Source organism: Manacus vitellinus, unplaced genomic scaffold (genome assembly GCF_001715985.3).
Source record: "Manacus vitellinus isolate BGI_N305 unplaced genomic scaffold, ASM171598v3 scaffold_27_pilon, whole genome shotgun sequence".
NCBI lineage: Eukaryota > Metazoa > Chordata > Aves > Passeriformes > Pipridae > Manacus > Manacus vitellinus.
In genome coordinates, this window is record NW_021940039.1 from 1,291,375 (window position 1) to 1,311,201 (window position 19,827).

The 19,827-nt window shown below is 45.5% G+C and overlaps 2 protein-coding genes across 5 annotated transcripts in view; one reads left to right on the forward strand and one right to left on the reverse strand.

The window, feature by feature from the left end:
* The window catches only part of LHX2 (LIM homeobox 2), a 49,515-nt gene extending 32,287 nt beyond the window's left edge, over window positions 1-17,228 (reverse strand). The window contains exon 1 of one of the 2 annotated variants that reach the window (XM_018074449.1): window positions 17,187-17,228. The gene's annotated coding sequence lies outside the window, so the exon portion shown is untranslated. Of the gene's footprint in view, window positions 1-1,125; window positions 1,167-17,186 lie in introns of those variants that run through there. The other variant, XM_018074450.1, reaches the window with a different exon arrangement.
* Window positions 17,229-18,176: 948 nt separating this feature from the next.
* The window catches only part of DENND1A (DENN domain containing 1A), a 150,732-nt gene continuing 149,081 nt past the window's right edge, over window positions 18,177-19,827 (forward strand). For all 3 annotated transcript variants that reach the window (XM_025895264.2, XM_025895265.2, XM_018074333.3), the window contains exon 1: window positions 18,177-18,291. In XM_025895264.2, coding sequence (XP_025751049.1) covers window positions 18,275-18,291 — 17 coding nt within the window. In that variant the 5' untranslated portion in view covers window positions 18,177-18,274. The remainder of the gene's footprint in view (window positions 18,292-19,827) is intronic.

The window sequence follows — 19,827 nt, forward strand, 5'->3', positions numbered from 1 at the left end:
ATATAGAATGACAGAATGCATGACAGTTGCCCATAATACATAGAAAGTCACTCAAAGGACAGAAGCGACATTTGGATAATTAGCATCCATTGGGCAGTCAATCATGCGAATAGAAAAAACTGCACAAAACCCACAATGGAGTTAGAAAACAAAAGGGACCCCAGCCAGTCTCAGGATTAACTGCTCTAAAGCGATCTAAATGCTTTTGTATCTAAAGAACTGAGGCTCCCAGGGCTGCCCTGTTCCCCTCTAGATACCCAGGGAACTAATTGTGGCGATCAAAGTTAAAGCATTCTCTCTTCTTTATAGACTGCTAAATACACAGAAAAATTATTTCTCCATTCGTGTTCATTAAACTATTTTAAAGTTAAAAAACTGATGCCACGTTCTTTTGCCAAGTGAAATGAGCTGGAGTATTGAGGTTGTCCTGCTTTTATGAGAATACAACAGCCCTTTTAATTTAAACTCTGTCTTTGTTTGATTAATATTATTTTGCTGTTGTCCAGTCTGCTATCTCTTTCTTTTTGGATAACGAAGGCAATTGCCATTAAAAACTCTTGTGTGAGAAAAACCTGGAAACAGGAATAGAAATAATAATGATAATAACAAAGCCCATTAACAAAATTAAGCAGGAAAGGTCACACAATTTCTTAGTAACTGCCACTTTATAAAATAAATAAAATATTTTGTCACTCAATATATGCAGCTCAGAATATTTCCTTTCCCCAGATTAGGCAGAAGATGAGGGCAGCCTCCTTTAAAGCTCCATCTAATAGAAGAGAGAGAGAAAGAGAAGAGATACAGAGAGAGCCCCAGGATGTGGAAAGTCATGAAAATACCTACCCTGGAGACAGTATTCCCATAGGATCCTTTTCATACAAATTCCAACTTGCCTAATGCCCTTAATGAATGAAATAAAAAGAGAATTCAGAAAGGCCCATGCTGATGGCTCCTGCTGGAAAGTGTGTGGTTTAAGGCATAGCTGCAGCAGTTCTGGGAGGGAAGCGGCTCCGGTCCCCATCAGCCAGGCAGACAGGAATCACTGGGGCGAAATCTTCCCCTCACACATTTGCAATTGACTGGAAATAACATCACGACACCTTGGGATAATTGACGCCTTCTTACCTTTCGTTGTCCTTTGTAATTAATATTGGTGGATCTAGAGGTTTCTCCCAGGCACAGATAAGAGGAAGGTGGAAGGGGTGGGGAGAGAGCGCGTGTGTGCGTGAGTGTGTGCGTGAGTGTGTGAGAGAGACAGAGGGAGAGGGAAGGAGAGAGCAGAGAGGCTTTGGTTGTGTCTCTGCTTGGGGAATGGTGTGCTGGTGGATTCGTGGGGATGTGCACTGGGGGCTTTGCAAACCTCTGGAGTTCTAAAGGCAAGACAAAGTGAGCGGTAGGATGAGCTGGCCCTCCCCTGCCAGTCCTCACAGAGTTCCAGCAGCCGTGACCTTCAACCCCCGGGCTGTGAGTGAGCCCCACCCTGAGCCCCCTGCCCGGCTGCTGTGCCAGCTCCACCCGGGAGCAGGACAGGGACAGCGCAGGGAAGGAGGCAGGGAGGCACTGAGATCAGAAGGGCTTTTCGCCCAGTCCAATGGGCCTCTGGTGACAAATCAATCACGGCCCTTCAAACCAATGGTGCTGCCAGCCTGCAGCTCCCCAACCCTGCCCAGCCTCCCCCGGCTCCCCTGCACGACACTGCTGATCACAGGGGCTCCTCTCAGGGCAGGGCTGCTGTTCACAGCTTCACTTGGTCATTAGCAGTTCCTTCTCCATCTCCCTATTGCTCTGTCTATACCTACCCTCTATTTATTTATTAAATACTGAAAACCAATATTAGAAGGGGGATTGTGACACGCAGCAACACCTGTAAATAAGTTGGTATCTGTCTTCTTAAAAGCGCCCAGATTTATTTATTTATTTTATACATTAGGAAGAGCTACCTGTTCTAATGCAATGAGGCAATGTGATCAATATAATCAGGGACAAAGAAAGGAGGCCTTGCAGGATGCTCACTGCACCTCCTCCTTCCCTTTATTTTACACTAATAAAGCTGGCTTCAGTGATTTTCTCCCACTACACCCATACAACAGGAATTGTTCTTCAATTATCTTTTTTTGCAGACATTGGTTAAAATACAATTTTAGGTCCATTTTGAAGCTATGAGGCAGACCCTTAGCTGGAACATTGCTACTGAAATTCTCGAATTTTCAACACAAAATTGCTACTACATCCTAATAAGTACTTCTTTCAATACTGGCCTTATCTCAAATATCCGAAAAATGTTTTAAAGCAGTTAAAGAGAGAAACAGTAATATAAGAATAGTGCTTAAAAGTTTAGGAAGAACAAAGTACTCTTGTAGGTTTTGTGATCTTAGGAATTGCATTCTCTGTTCCCTCCTCTCTCCCTTCCTTGCCACCCCCCGCCCTCACAAACCCTAATACAAAGGGGGAAAAAAAATCAAAATGAGGTCTTAACAGAGCATGCACTGCTCTGTCTTAGTCCTCTCTACCCTTAATCCCCGGAATAGAATCCTCCTATAGCCAAGAAAACCCCAGAGTCCTGCACATCAAGGAGAAGGGAGCGGTCCCTCCCCATCCTGCCCACCTTTAGTGCCAACCTTGGCTCAGAGCTCCGCTGTCCCTGCAGCCAGAGAGGGCAGTGCACGTTTGTCCTGCCAAATTTCCAGGCTGGCCATCCCAGACCAGTGGCCAGCGTGGCGTGGGGAGGGAGGGAGGGTGAAGGACACTGTGCAGAGCAGAGCTGGCTCTGCAGGCTCTGCAGGAGAGCTTGGGAGGCACAGCCACAGCTCCAGCCCAGTGTGCCCCGCGGGTCCCCTGTCCTGCCTGCCGGCAGCGAGCGGAGCCCGGGCAGGGCAGAGCACCCAGGCAGGGCAGAGCACCCAGGCAGGGCAGAGCACCCAGGCAGGGCAGAGCACCCAGGCAGCAGCGTGGGTGCTCCACAGCCTGCAGCTGGAGACTGCTCGGGCTTCATCTTCAAAGCTGTCCTGTCAAATACAAGGTCTTTTAAACATCAGAGGGATAAAGTTTCTGACTCTGAAGGGTTCGTTCTCCTCTGGTTCTCCTCAGTCAGAAGCTAAGCCCACCCGACCCCCCCAGTCAGCTGGCCCTGGGATTGCTGCCCTGCTCCTTGCCCCGTGATTTGGGGGTGCTCCGACAGAGCAATCTTGATTTGCTCACTGTTTGTCGAGTTCAGTTTTCTGTTAGTTCTTTCTTCCATCTCACGTGTCTTGAGGCTTTTGCTGTGTGGCAGTGAATTGAATCTTATGAACTTAAAAGAAAATTGTGGTTGGGACCTGGAGAATATTCATCTGTTGCAGAAAATGCTGAAGTCTGAACGTGTGAGAATTGAACTAATGAGTTTTCCCCTCATTCCAGTCCCTCAGTCTCTTTTTTAGCCATACCTTAATTGCAGTGTTTTCTGACAAAATGATCTTAGCTCCTAAAATTTTAAATGTGTGTCTTCATTTCATTGCTTGTACTTCCTTCTACCAACACAACAAAAGAAATTAAGATGATTTACAAAATAATGTGCCGTTCTGTCATCTTACTGTCAATAAATAAGTACTACACCTAAATCTAGTTGATTTCTAAAATGAAAATTCATTACATTTCTGGAAACTTGAACAATCAGCTCCATGCATTTTAATTAGATTGCCTGTTTTTTCATTTATTACTAATACAGTCCTCTTAACTATGATTTATTTGTTAAACAAAGCGCCATAATCCGTCACTTATTCATCTTAATTTCAGCAAAATTAAAGTAGTCGCTGTTATATTACACCTAATTGCACTTGCAATGAAAAGAACGGAGATGTTAATCAAAATAAATTGAAGATAAACAATAAAATCATTAAATCTTTGCTGCAGTAAGTGTAACTAATCAGTTTTGACTTGAAGCGACCGAACACAAATAATGAATCTGTCAGTGAAGACGCGCTCATTAAATCAGCCTGGCCCCGCAGCCCCGGCTCCGAGGGGGCAGCAGGGACACCGGGGCACCTGGCACAGCGCTCGGGGCTGGGGTGCCCACACACTGCCCCGGGCTCAGCCCGGGATGACACGCCACAGGTATGCGGGAACTCCGGGAAGCACCGCCGGGAACACCCTTTGTTTGGTTCAGCACCAGCAGGTCAGGGAGCACAAACAGGGGGAGAGGGGAAGGAAACCCAGAAATTCAGAGAGAGGAAGCCCTTGGGTTTCAAACTTATTAGAACTATTAGTTTCACAGCAGACCAATGAAGTTGGCCTTGTGTTAAATGATATATGCTAAATAGTATGTCTTGCACCAGTACAGGATGCTGATTGCAGCCCTGTGCTGTCCCCACGGGGCAGGGACAATGCCTGGATTAGCAACGGAAGCTGTTCATGGACTCATTGTCCTTCCACCAGTTCCCACTTCTGGCCTCCCCACCTCATTACAGGGGCCCAACCGGGCACTCCACCTATTTGCAGATATGTTGGTACCCTGGCAAGGAGTCCTGTGTCTGAGCAGCCTGGTGAGCCGAGCTAGAGCAATCAACACTTCAGCTTTTAAACCGTTTATTTAATGATTTCAGTGTCCCCAGTGGAGCATATCCCCTGCTCACTGGTGAGCAGGAATTCACATGGCAAGGAGCAATTCCTCTTAAAACAGTTCTGTGTGCTGTGCTTTTGTCTGCCCTGAGCCAGCACGGAGTGCAGGCAGAACATACAGGCAGTGGCCCTTGGCTTCAGCCACTCTGAACCAGCTCGTTATTTGCTGAACAGTCATCAGTTCCTAAATGGAAGATATTGCTTTGTATTTTTGCATTTTCCCTCCCTCTATTTTATCAATCATTTTGCTTTTTTTACAAATCTTACTGTCCTTTGTCTAAACCATTTACTTGAGCAATATAATTCAGCTTACAATGTTGATCAGCAGGAAGGATGTCTGCCTTGCTCCTGGAATCACAACATAACCAATTAACATTTCACAATGCTAATGCTTCCTACTGCATACTGAACAGTGGTCACTACAAATCATACAGGGATGTTTAACAGTTAATATGCTCTAGCTCGAGTACATCGGGGACTTACACATATTTTTAAGTTTATTTTTTATTATCTTTGGATAAGAATCAGACAAGATAACCCAGTGCCCTCCGAGCAGAAGGCTAATTTCAGCTCAGTTTTCTTCTTTCTTTCTGTTTTTCTGGGTATAGTTCATATTTGGGCCATATCAAAAGACAGTGATCATGGGACAGCAAGGTTTCACAGCCCAAATCCAGGGTTGAATGACTACTGAGCAAGTCTTTTCCCCTCTATTTTTTTCATGCTAGTGAGATTTGATATCTGTGAATAATAACCTTTTAAACAAAAAGTCTGGCTGGTGGACCTTACATGCATCTTTCCAGCATTTATAATGCTTAACTTGGGACTTGACGTCTCTCAAGGCACTCATTTGGAATGATTTATATGGGCTTTGTTAGTTCAGTAGCAGGTGGGTAATTCCAGAAATTAAATATTACCTGTTTTTTACTGATATAACTATAAGCACTTAACAGAAGTAGTAAATATTACTATTACTAATTTCTAGAAAAGGCAATAAAAATACAGACTGAAGAGTGGCTGGCAGAACAGGAACCAGGTAATGATAAAAAATTACCCAAAGGATGGACCTGATCCTTCGTTAGTCAGAAACTCCTCCTGAGTGCAGTGAAAATCTGCCTTGAATGGAAAGGGTCGAGGGCTCTGGAGCTGTGGAGTGGCCTGTGCAGAGTTAATCTGGGAATCTTATTCCAGTGGCTTTCAGCAGGTCTCTCCAACCCCCTCCCCAGTGGGAGTGGCACTCATGCCCCCCTGTCGGGAGCTCTGCAGAGCTCAGCGCTGAGGGGGCCCTGGCGAGGGCAGTCCCTGTGCTGCCTGGGGGTCCCGGTGCAGGACAGGGGCTCCTCCTTCACCCCTGCTGCACCTTTCTGGAGCCAGATGCTGCAGTATTCAGGTCTCTCAGTGTACTACCTTCTGCTTGCTCCATACTTTAACTATCCTTTGTTGTCGTCTTTGTTTTGTTTTGTTTTTAATGTAAAGTGTTTTGGACGGTCTTCAAGTAAAATGCATTTTCAAACCAGAGCATTTTCAGACCATCCCTGGTGAGGAACCTGAATGACATGCAGTATGTACACAGTGGTTAAGGAATGAACAGGGAAAGCCTGCAGAGCAGGAAAGATGGGGGGAATTGTCTTTAGTCCCATTCTGAACAGCAGATGATGGTGAGATATCTACGAAGACATTTCAAGAAGACAAAGTGAGATTTCGGTTCAAATAGAAGACAGGTTTGGAATAAATAAGTGGATCTGACAGTTGGCAACATAGGGATGATAGTGAATCTGTGTTTGACTATGAGATTACATCAAAATAAGATTGGATTGGAAGGGGGAGAAGGCAGCAAAAATATAACTCTGCTAAATACCTTCAGAGAGTTGGAGATGTGATGTCAGGATGAAGGATAAATGAAGAAATTATTAGAGATGCAACTGAAGAACCATGAAAAGACAGGGTCAGGGAAATCAAGGACAAGATGTCAAAATCTAGAACTGAGTCAACAATTCTGAATGATGAAATGTAAAGGCAGATGCCATTGGAATGGCAGCTCTCAGCTTTCACAGAGCAGCCTGGGCTGTGCATGGATCAGACTAGTGCAGGTATTCACCACTGAAGTGCTGGTCTGGTGCAAGTACAAAGTCAATTCTGGGTTTGAACCCCCTCCCCAGACGGACACACGGCCCTGGGTTTATGTCCCTGTGCAGCACCAGCTGGGGGCCAGGCAGTGACTGCAGGGAGCTGCACACCCACATCAACTCTGACACAGGGTAGCAAGGGAGGTAACACGGGAGATTCTGCACAAATAGAAACATATTCAGCTGTATCAGAATGTAACTTTGAGTGTAATGATGTAACAGATTATAGTCTTGACAAAGGAACAGCATTAATTTGAGTGCCGGGACCTCTCAGTTGTGGAACGTTAATTACACACACGAGCAACATGTGCTTTCCTGAGAAACACTGCATGCTCCCTTTCCCCAAATGTTTTTCAGAATATGCTATGCTCTTTTTCAATGAACTACTGGATTTACTACTGGTTTTTCCATTACCACTTTCTAACATGATTCATAAGTTACTAAAATTTCCTTTAACAGAGGTAAATACCCAGTCTGATTTCACTTTGCACAAGGACTTAAAATTTAAGCGAGCAGTGTCAAGTTTTGACACTGCAAAACAGACAGTCCTCCCCTCAGACAAAATCCAAAGATCCTGAAGTCCTTCAGGAGCTTTGTGGCCCGTGATGAAGTGTGCAATAGAGAACACAAAGGTGGGAAAATTCATGTCTTTGCTGGTCACCTTATACCATCCTTAGGTTCCTTTCCAACAGTTTGTGGTTACCTTATAGATCACCACTGACTCAAAAACATCAGTCTCTTACAGGTTCACTTTACAAACCACAGAACTTTGCCACCTACTTTGCTGGTTCTGTAAACATTTCACTCTACAAGGACAGCATTATCTAATCTCTAAACTGCAATCTAACTGTGAAAAGCAGTGTCTTCTGCAGCCAGGCAGGAGAACACTGAATGCCACACTGCACCAGGAGCCCAGCTAACCCTGCAGCCTGGCCCCAGAAATGGTGAGCCCTGGCAGAACCCCCGGGATGTTCTCCAGGGGAAACCCTTCTTAGCTGCAGGTAGGAGGGAGGTGGCTCATTCCTCCTCACCTGTGTAGTAGTTAATGGTAGTTAGTATCCTATAACTATATATATCCAACTCCCTCTCCTATGGAGAGCAAAAGGCACTTGAGGGAGGGCTGACTGCCCAGGTTTGGGGTGAGCCCAGGCCCTGGGCTGGTGTGTTTGCACCAAGGCAGGGCAGTGAGCCCAGGTTGCTCTGGGTCTGTCCCAGTGCACCCCTCAGCTCAGGCCAGCCCAGCCCACACACCACATTAGACACATGCCTTTATTTTCTGTTCTCCTACTTGCTTCCTCTGTGGCCATCTTTAGTTGGAAACAAGTACATTTGAAAACATTTAAACAGCTTTGTAGATATGTTGGAGGTCATTATACTGGGGGCTGGAGAGCAGGTTCTTTCAGGATGGGTCTCTTAATTCTGATCACATCATCCTAACCTAGGAGATGGGCAACTGTACAAACTGGTTTTTATTGGGTATGTACATGGATCTCTGTGCTGACATTTCCAGAATTACCCTTCACACCTTTTAGAGGATAAATGCTCTCTACTTTACTATAGGTACTGATTTTAATCAGATTGTCTATTCTTGGTGGTCGTTCAGAAATTTCTTCTGAAATCCCCTTAGAATTTATTTATTTACTTTCCAGTCCTAGGAGCCAATTTTTATTTAATTTATGAATTTGTTCCAGCACATCTTTTAATTCCTGTGTTTGACAAAACCTCCTCTATATTACATAACAGGAGGAAATTTGGTGTATCTATTTTCCCCTAAATTCTATGTGGGAATGCTAATGCAAACAAGTCATTTACCTTCATTTCAGTGCCTCTGTATTCTCATTAGCTTTCTTACTTTTCTACCAAATAGCCCACTGGACTTATAAAATCTCTTGCAGGCTTGCTGCTTCTTAATACTTGAGAAAATCTTGTTTTCATGTCAGGCTATCTGCTCCTCAAATCCTCTGTCATCCTTCTAATCTCCACTGTGTCTCAGCCACTGTATTTTATCCCCTTTGACTTCACAAGTTAAAATTCTACCTTCAGAAAAATACATTTTTGACTATACAAACTTGTTGAACCTTCCCATAGCCCTGTGGCTCATTTTTGCTTGTCAGCTTCCTTTTTTGTTTGGGATTATGCTGCCTCCTGTTACACTGTTATGGTTGCTCAAGTAGCCTCCATGCTGAGTCTAAGGATTTTAATTTCCTCACTTCTGACTTTAGGGTCTTTTTAACTAGCTTCCTCATTTTTTGTACAATCTCTCCCCTGAGGATGTTGAAGTTAATTATATTGTGGTCACTATTACTTAGTGGTTCAACTTTACTTACTTTATAAACTAACTCCTGTGTATTACTTGAGAGGCTTTTCTTGACTTAGTTCTTTATAGCTCTGCGATTACAACAACTAACATATGTATCAAAACATTTTTAACATCCTAGCAGAACTAACTGGAAAGCCCAGAAAAAGGCAAGTGCTTCCAGGGGAATTAATAGCAAGGACCAGGAGCACTAACCCTGCTGAAATGCCACCCAGCCTTCATTAACTGTGGGACTAGAACAAATCAAACCCTTTAACGACGGCTCCATTTGGAGGCAGCAGGACAGGAGCACTCTGGTATCCCCACCTTATAATTTTAAATTATACCACAAAAGTGTCAGAACCAGATTCAAAAGAGCATTTCCAGCAGGACCTTCCCCCCATTTTAGAGAAAGGAAATGTATTTGCTGGCTTGCAACCCTGCCTGCTGCAGTTTACTATTAAAAGTGTCTCCACTGAATTGGGAATAGGTTGGCATTTCCTAGTTCATGGTATCACCTCATTATAACTTGATCTCGTACAGTTGCAGTAATTACATAAATAAAACTGCTTTTTGCGAAGTATAAAATGAGTGACAAGGTTTAAGGAAGTGCACTTTGGTTTATGTTTGGGGGTTTTCTACCCCCCAATATGGAATGGAATCATTAGCATCAAAGATCTAATTAAAGTAACATCTAAAAATAAAGTAGCAATCTTATTTTTCTGAAACAATACCTATGGTTCCAGAAGAAAGCTCTCCTGTACTGTGAACTTGCAGTCTGCCAAGATTGCTACATGTTTTAAAAAATTAAGTAAACAACAGACACTGATAAATGACAATAAACAGACAATCCCCAAGCTGGTCAGGAAGCCCTGAATTCTTTAATGAAATGAGCAGGGCTCTTCCCCCTCCAGGTCCTGGACAGGAGGCACATCTCATCTGACCTTCTGGGACCAAAGGGGAGCACAAACAAGAGTGGGCAGGTCTGGAACTTACTTAACATTAGGTAGCTCAGTTTTGATATCAACACATACTTTCTCATTGTTAAAACAACCACCTTACATCACAGAAGTGCTATTTGATGTTTTCTGAATAACAGTTTAAAAATAATAGCTTATGACAACATGTTGTCTGATGACAGCTTAATAAGTAGTGGGCCATCAATAGTTATCATGTTCCCCCATCCTATGGCAGAAAGGATAAGCAGATTCCCCCTTAGAAGGGCAGTGAAGCTGACACTGCCAGTGGTCTTTTGATATCTGGTGATTGTAGTGATTATAGTTGAAGCCCGGCTCAAAACATGCTTTAATTTTATATTAAAAAGTTGTTGTAATTGCTACTGAAAACTCCAGAAGGACAAACCTGAAATTAGGATCCCATCAACTCTGTGAGACAAGGAAAACCCAGAGAAAATAACACAGCTTACGCCAACATTTCATACAAGATTTTATTGTTTTTATTTTTAAAAAGAGTGTAACAAAATATAAAATCATGTTTCAAATAACAAACATTACCAAGTTAGAAATGCTGTGTTTTATAAATTCCTTGTTCTTTTGTCCATTCATTCATTTGTTCACACCTTCCTTTCTTACTTCTTTTGTTACCTCTTTCTTTTTCCTTCCCTTCCTTTCATGCTCTCTGAGTTCACCAGCTTAAGCCAGGCACTGCTGTACAAGAGTTTAGTATCATCTGAAGTAAGTACTTCCCTCTGCTCCAACAACTTACGTCTTGCTGTTCTGGATTTCTCCTAAGTATCCTTGTTCTTCCAGGCTCATTAGTAACTTAGAGGGACTTGAATGTAGCAGTCTGATTTACATCAGTGATCTTATTCCTTTCAGCTCAGGAGGGTTGTCTTTTCTGTGACAAAGGCTATCGCACATATGAATAACTATTTTCATACTGGGCTTTTTTTTTGTCTGGCTGGAGTCACACCATCACAGATTTTGCCTGACAAACCTGCCTTTGCTTTATAGAGCAGTAACGGTGCAGTCAGCACTCTGCCATCACAGCACGGGGAACAGAGAAGAGGAACTTAGGTCAGTTGCTTCTTTTTTATTGGCACATGAAATAGTGTCTTCAACAGCTTCAGAGCAAGAACCAGCCAGGCAGTGTGTTTGTGTGGGAAGGCTGTGCTGTTCCAAGGAGCTACAGCCAGAGGATTTCTGCTGGATGCAAGGAGGGACACACAAACCACCCAGGAAAGCAAATCACTGAGTGGGTAACCCACTGTTGTTACCTACCTAGTGCTAATTGAAAGCTGCTTGGGTGAAAATTTGGAGAATGAAATATGTGTGAGGCATTATCAGGTAGCACAAACACAGGAGTTCTGTTAACTCTGGCAGCCTGCAGGATGGGGAGGATAAATCTGCAAAGCCAATCCCATCCAGGTAGAACTGTATCAAAACCAGTCAGGACCAGTGCTGCAGACCCTTGGCTGTGCCTCAGAAAGACAGGTATTTCATGCTTTTCAGAACACTGGAGTGCTCCACCATAGCCTTCCTCCCCTCCTTCTCTGTGTTCTTCCTTCAGTCCCCTCCTGGTACCTTGGGTAACACACACAGGTGTGTTCATGGGCCAGCTTGAGGGGCTTTGGGGGTTTTAGTCCCTCGGGTCTGCAGTTAATACAGAAAGCTCTACAGAGTGCTTCTGGCTTCAAACTGGATTTGCATCAACTTCAGTAAATCAAAGTTGACCTGTGAGGAATATGGCACATGGAAGGTTTGACCTGAACATGACATAGGATGTACAGAAAAAACGTGGTACCAAAATAGGGTTCCCTTGCAGCCAGTCACAGGCTGTTTCCAAGGACATGTAGTAGCCCTCACTAGTTGCTACCAGTATTCATATTTATGTTTTTGTGTATTGATAAGAATCATTTCTTCATAAAACCCTGTTCTTTTCCAGCAGTCCCAGCTGAATAGTGATGGACATTGATACTTGGAGGCATGCAAACTATATAAGACAAACGTGCATCACTAGAAATAGGGATGCATTTCTGCTAAAACAGAATGTAACATTTTCAGATACATTATAGTAATTGTCTGTAAGAAAAGAACTTGACAACCTATGGAAATCTTCAAAACTTAGAGCGTAAATTTTGAAAATGTCAGATAAAGTATGGTTAAAGAAAACATCTTCAATTTAAAAATGCACTTACAAAATGTATTACCATATACAGTTCTAATTTAATTTTACTTTGGTAGGTAATTGTCTCTTTATGAAGAAAATGTGAAGTTGCCATGCTGAAGGCAATAATGAAATATGGGTCTTCAAGACAAAAACTGCTGTTCTTGGCTGGAGAGTGCTCTGAGGCAAAGGTGATGGTAAAAGCTGAAGACATTTATAACAGGAAGAATTTCTGAAATGATAAAAGATTACATGATACAGGCAAACAGAGCAGGTGAGAATAAAAGTGATTGTGGGGAAGATGCTGGCAGGAGACTATGAAAACTGTGCTTGCTTGCACCAAATATGTAACAACCAACAAAGGGTGCCCACTCTTTTACCACAGTACTTCTCTAAGCCCTGACCCCTTGATGCTGAATTGGCTACTTCTCTCTTATGCAAACAATGGAAATAAGTAAAGAGAAAAAAAATTCTGACAGGAAAATCACTGCACAGTTCAAGACAAAGAATAAGTAGTTGTCATGGCCATTTTGCTGGTTTCCCCATAAAATTAAATAACCAATTCTTGTTAATCATAAGATATTCTGATGGGGAAGATGTCATCTGTTGAGAGAAATGTTTGCTATATTTAGATCTCCTTTCACTAAAAAATGAAGAGGTCATTTCAGGTCAATCATCCAGGGCTCTTTTCTTTAGGGGAATGACTCTCCAGCATGGCTCATTATATTAAAGGATTTCATGGGCCTGAGTTACAGCTATTGGTATAATCACAGGTATCAGAAATAAGAATAGTTATTTCTTATTTCTTTGTGAATGGAAAATGAAAAGGTCATTCAGTGTATGGTACTTCAAACACTTGAAAGGGAAGGTATTTTACTGCTTACTTAGCTTTTTAAAGGAAGCCTACAGAGGGTGGAAGCAAGGACAGGTAGCCTGAGAGGAATGCAGAGAAATTGTCTGAAAAGCCAGGGATCAGGGTAGGAAAGCTATAGCCCTGAGAGAATTAAATCTGGCCAGAGACATCGAGGGCAACAAGGAAAACTTCTATAGGTACCTCAATAAAAGGAAGAGTGGGGGAAATGTGGGTCCTCTCAGGAAGGAGAGGGGGACGTGGCTGCCCAGGACATGCCCAAATCTGAGGGAAGCAGTGGTGGTTTTGCCCCCATCTGCAGCCCCACGTGCTCCAGCCACTCTGCCCACCCCGCAGAAGGCAAAGGCACTGGGAGGATGAAGAACCAGCTGCTGGGGGGAAGATCAGGTTCGAGACCATCTGAGGAAGCTGAAGGTGCACAAGTCCATGGGAACCGATGAGATGCATCCACAGATCCTGAGGGAACTGCTGGAGAACATTGCTAAGCCACTATTCACCATACTTCAGAAGTCATGGCAATGCAGCAAAGTTCCCTCTGATGGGGAGACAGGATGCTCAGTCTCACCTCTGTGCTGGGCAAGATCATGGGACACATACTTTTGGAAACTCTGCTAAGGCACAGCAAAAATAGGAAGGTGCTTGGTGACAGCCAACAGGGAATTGTGGTCAGTGGCTGGGCTCAGTGTCCAAGTGGAGACCAGTGCTCAGTCCCCCAAAAGCTGCTACTCAGAAGCAGCACTTGAGGCTGAGAAAATATATTAATTTATTGGAGGCTGGGAGAGAATTCTATGTGCATCCACATTCTTACACTCTTCCTTAAACATCTGCCAGTCTCCAGTTTGGGAGACAGAATGCTTTTGATTTAACTCTTTGGTTATGTCCTTATAACTGGATTTTTTTTTCTTTCTTCTTTTTTTTTTGATCAGTTTTTCTATTTTATTCTGTATTTGTCATAAATCGGTTTCGCTCTGTGCAACTACCACTACAGATTATTGTTTCTCAACTTGTGATGGAAAACAAGTCACTGTAGTCCATTTCCACCCATATAAGAAGGTACACAGGCTGATTTAAACATCTCCCTTGTTTCAGGGCATAAATAAATGTCTCTGAGGGTAACCAGCTATCCTAACAATGCCTAGTGAATCCCAGTTTGGGAGCATTAAGAACAAGCTTTTCTCTAAAGCAACATATGTGAACACTTGCAATGTTTGCAATGACCTGATCCGTAACTCATGAGGCTTATTGTTTGATAACCACAAGAATTACAAACTTGAGGCTGATGGAATAATTTCTGCTTCACATTTAGGAAATATCTTTAATAAGCTTTCCATCAGTTTATAAACACTGGTAGAGATTTTCCTAATATTCAGCCACTGAGAAATCAGGAAAAACGCACATGAACATTATAATCAATATTAGTCAGGTAGCAGGATATTCTCTTTCAAGGCATAACCTTTTAGATGAAGCTTTACCATTGATCTCTAAAGTCAGCATTTTCCCCCTGCCACTCCCACTGGCTGAGCTGCAGCAGGGCCAATCTCCCCAGTACACTCAGGTGACAGGATGCTCCAGAAGGGCTGTCAGGGCAGGAGAGGGAACAGTAACTGTGTTCTCATGTAGATCGGCTGCTGGGGGTGTGTTACAGATTAAAATAGGGGCTCAGCCACGCTCCCCAAACCCTTCCTGGAGTGCACAGTATCAGGCCTCTATTTCTGTGGTATTGAACTAAGACTTTCGGGTCAATCTGGAAGCATCCTAAGGCTTTCACCAAGCTTTTAATTCCTGGATTATTTTCTTCTGGCTGAAGTTTCCCTTCTGCTTCCCTTTTGTTTGCTATTAATGCTCCATCTCTTCTGGGAGGGCGACTCAGAGTTAATCAGCTCATCTATTCTGAGGCAGTGCAGCCCGGGCCAGGCCAGCAGGCACTGCAGGAACCCCCGGCTGTCCTCGGGGGCTTCGCTGGCCCCGCTGCCCTGTCACTGGGACACAATTACCACCGACCAGCGGGCCCCCTGCAGACAGGGGCACCAGCAGCACCACGCACAAAATGGGACCGGGGGGACCTAATGAGCTGCTTGTTTACATAAGTACACCAGGTAAAGCAGGGGAAAAAAACCACTCCACAGCTTGGAACACAAATTAGGCAGATAGAGAGAAGAACTCCCTGCACTTGAACAGGAACATCTACATCATGTTTAACATTTTTGTTTTCCCGTCGGCTTTTGCAGAGAAAATACAGTTTTCACGATTTGAATAAATATTTAAATATTCAGCACCTATTTAGTTGAAATTTTGAATGAATGCTCCTATTTTATTATTGACATTTGGAGAGTACAAGCCGTGTTCTGTACTCTGCATTCTGGAATACACCTGACTTTGCTTGTTTCATATACACAAAATAAAGTGGAGTGCACATACAAATTCCATATTGAGAGTCCGCTTTATCCTTTAACTAGAATAAATTCTGGACACTCATCCTCTTGTCACCTTTCTGGTTTCCTCTGACCTTGCATTACCAGATTTACAAGCTCACATCTGTTTTATTAGGCACTCTTTTAAACTGGAGTTTCCACAGAATGAATTTGCAATGCTCGTGTTGCCAGACCCATTGCTGCATCTTCTGCAGCAAGGACAGAACCTTATAATTTCCATACACATTCCCATTTATTTTTATTAATCTAACTCTTTATTAACTGTGAGCTTGAGGTAGGTCATCCTCTTCTTGAAACACACAACCATATTGTTTTCAGACTGACTGTCTCATGCTTATCACATAACCTATGTGCCTGTGACACTTCCTGCTCAGAAGTTCAGGCATACACCTGCACAAGACCCAGGATCACTCACCTACAAAATAGATATTTCACCGAGACATATTTAAATGAAGTTACCAAACACTAATTTTGCAGCCATTTTTCCTGGCATTTGTTAGTTATCAACCACTATCAGTTAGTTCATCCACCACCTCAGCTATCCAGTCCAGTTCTCAAAATCCAACTTTTATACCCTATTTTTCCCCCCTATGGGGTGAATGCATACTTGTTAACCACTCATTTACTCTGTGAGAGGATTTAAATTGCCCATTTGAATCACCCAGCACTTTATTCCTTAGTATGTCCGGTCTAAAAACCATCAAATATAAACCAGCCTACTACTCTTGCACACTACATTATCCACATTAAACATTCACTAGATCTGTTCATATTAATAAATCTACCAAATCCTTAAAATGCACACTAAACAGAACAGAGCAAAACTAAAACTGTGAGTCTGTGGCTTTACCTCTTAAATTTAAGGGCAATCCCTGTTCCAAAAAGGGTGATGAAATTTAAGAAACTCTCTTAGCCACTCCCAAAATGTTGTCATTTCAGACTGCATCAGCATTGTATTTACCAGCTTCCCTATTTTTAGCTCATTACTGACCATGGGTTTTTTTTTTCGCTTTTGTAACCAATTTTAACGATATTTTTACGAACTTACCTTCATCTGACCATTATAGGTATAACCCCTAGTGCACTGATTGGTTCAGTTACAACACTCATGGTCTGAACACAGTAATTTCGGTTACAAAGCTCCTTCACATGGCTGCGGGTACTGGTGTGTGAGACAGGGAACACCAGCCCAGACCAAACAGTAATTCAGGACGGGGCACAGGTCCATCCACAGCACTGCTCCAGGCAGGGCTGACACCCAGCTCCTGTGGCAGAGCTGGGGGTGGAAGCACCTCATCCCGAGTACTCAGACTAGCGCTAGAAACACTCCTCCTCATCTGCCCAAACATCTCTTCGACTTACTGTAACTGTGAACAAATCCTCCAGGACTTTTTGCATAAATGTTTAACATGTTTTATATTTACTACTTGAACGAGGGTGGTATGATTTCTCCCACCCAGCCTCTCTGGGGAGCAAATGGGATATTAAAGTATCTCAAACGGGATATCCTCTCTCTCTCCCATCTTTCTAGGTGACCAGACTCCTCAGCCAAGCACTTGGCTTCCACAGTGATTTGCAGTTTAGAGGCCTTCTTAAGCCAAATTTCCATATCTTTCATTCCTCACTGCAGATCACCCCCAACTCTAAATAAAGTTAGAAATTTCTAAATTATGTTAGAAATTCTCCAAACCTTCCTGAAAACTTCTTGTAAAACATGTTTAATAAAATCGTTGGGTACCTGTTTGTTCTTGTTGGCCAACTCCAACACGAGCTGTCTGTCTGTGGTTTTTGAGCCGTGTTTCCAGCAGACTGCATTCCATCTCTCCTGCACTTTCTGAGTAGCCTCCAGTCCCCTTTATGACCCTGCTTGGGCTGGTGATCCTTTCTAGGTCCTTCCTGGTCTCCGTGCTCGGCAGTGCACAATGTTCTGTGGCAGCTCTGCGAGGGCAGCGCTCACTGCTCCTGTCTGCGCCTTTTTCCTCTGGCTCCTGCAGTCCCCGGGCACCGCATGAGCGGCGATACCTGGGCTCGGGATATGCTGGCAAGGCCTGTCCGAGGGTCTCTCACGACTCGGTCCCACTGGCGGGCAGGAAGGTGAGTCCTGCCCAGCCCCGGGTCATCCGGGCTGCCCTTCAGCCGCTGAGGAGCCCTGAGGGGAGCGGGCCCGTCCCGCCTAAACCTCCCTGAGAGGATCGGGGCTCCCGCCTAACTGTCCCTGAGGGGAGCGGGCCCGTCCCGCCTAAACCTCCCTGAGGGGATCGGGGCTCCCGCCCAACTGTCCCTGAGGGGAGCGCGGCCCCGGGCGGGGCGGGAGTGCCCAGCGCTGCCATCGCGGATCCCCTGCGTTCCCGCTCACAGAGCCGCTGGATGGGTCAGGCTGGAAGGGCACCCTGCGGCTCCGCTGGTCGAACATCCCTGCTGCAGCACGGCCATGCCGGCGCACGTGGCACAGGACTGAGTCCAGAAGGTTCTGGAACATCCCCAGCGAGGCAGACTCCGCGCCCGCTCTGGGCAATCTGTCGCAGCGCGCGGTCACTCGCACAGGGAAGAAGTTCTTCCCCACGTTCAGGCGGGACTCGCGCGTGCACCACTTTGTGGCCCGCTGCCCGTTTTCCTGCCGCCCGGCACGGGAGCAGAGCGCGGAGCCCGCGCGGGCGCTCCTCAGCCGCGGCCGCGCCGCACTACAGCTCCGGCAGCCCCCGCGCCGTGACTCGGCCGGGGCGCCGCGGGCGGGCCGGGATGGAAGTGAAGGGGCGAGCGGCGGAACAGAGCGCGGCCCTCGGCCCCGGCCCTGCCTCGCTCCACACGGGTCTATGCGGCCCCCCCGGAGACCATGGGATCCAGGATCAAGTGAGTGTCCCCGCGGCTCTGCGGCCCCGCTCCGGGCCTCGCGGAGCGAGAAGGGGACTGACTTCCCCCCTCCCTGCGCTCGCGGGAGAGGCCCCGCGCGGGCGGGACCCCGCCGAGCCCGCGGGCCCCGGGCAGGGCGAGGAGGGGGACAGGGAAGGGGCAGAGCGCTCCCGGCCCGCGGGGCCCGGCACGGGCAGGACGGGCCGTGAGAGCGCCGACCCCGGCGGGACCCCCGGCCTGCCGGGACGGGGCGAGATCCGGCCGTGCCTCACACCCACCCACCCGGCACCGCCGCCCGCGGGCCGGGCGGGAGCGCAGCGCGGCGTTATCGCTGCGGGCTGGGCAGGGCGGGGGGCCGCGCTGGGAACATCTCCACGGCCGGCACCGGCGGCGTCCGGGGGCGGGGAGCGGTCCGGGGAGCTCAGAGCTCTTTGGCCAGGTCAGAGTGCGCTCGTGGAAGTACCGCGGTCTGTCCGGGAGACCTTCAGACTGCCTCGGCAGAGGGGCTTGGGGGAAGGAGAAGAGTGGTGCGAGTGAGGGATGTGTTGGGCCTGCAGATCCATGCTCTCAATGTTTTTTTAGTTTTCAAAAAACTGGTGGTTGATTTATTGTTAAGCCCTGTTGGTATGTTTGGTATTGTCACGTTAAAGGTCTCAGTTCATTCATATGCCATTTCCAGGAAAATTCAGTTCCTCCGAGACAGGCAAAGGTGTAATGAAGCCATCACCAAGCAGGGAGTGCTGACATCTCTGTGTGTGAAAGGGTGATAGAGGGGAGAGACCCAGTCAGGTTCTGGTTTATTCAACAGTTTCAGCAGGTGCTGTTGAGCAATTGTTCTTCCTTCTTGAACACAGTGATCTTCAAGATTACCTGGAGCTTTAACTTTTCCCTTCTTTTGTTTAAGTTGAATACAGGACTAGAGGGGACATAGTTTGTGTGATGACACATCTTCACGTTCCCAAGCCCACGGGCTGGATAGAAATACACGTGTGTTTGTTCAGCCAGGTGTTTTAGGAACGTGTAAGTGGATAATGAATGTTTATAACAATGGCACTGAGGCAATTGGTTGGTTCCAGAAAGCCTTCCTTGGGCAAACTGTGGGCATTAGCTTTGCACTTTTTTGGCATATGTGTTCTCAGCTGTTGCTACAAAGAAATCAAAGCTTTAGAAACTAGTGAAACTCTTACAGTCAAGTACAGGTCTAAGACTGCTGGTATTTTTGGCAGCAGAGCAGGCTGCATCTCTAACCTGTGCCTTCAGATCTCGCAGTGGTCACCCTTGCTTGAATCACTTCAAGTTCATGGTTCAAAATGACTCCTTAGGATGACCTTATCTTAAATCTATTCAAAGGTTGATACTTACTTTAAATGCAGAGGAGTTTTGTGTGCATACTGAATCCATAAGCTGTGTTTACCATCTTTGGGTTTGTGATTGCTAGTTGGAATTCAGCCTTTGAGTAGACTTTGCTGAATGAGAATGCCATCAGGCAGGGGAGATGCTCCAACCAGAAACTGGTGTCAGGGAGGAGACGTAGCC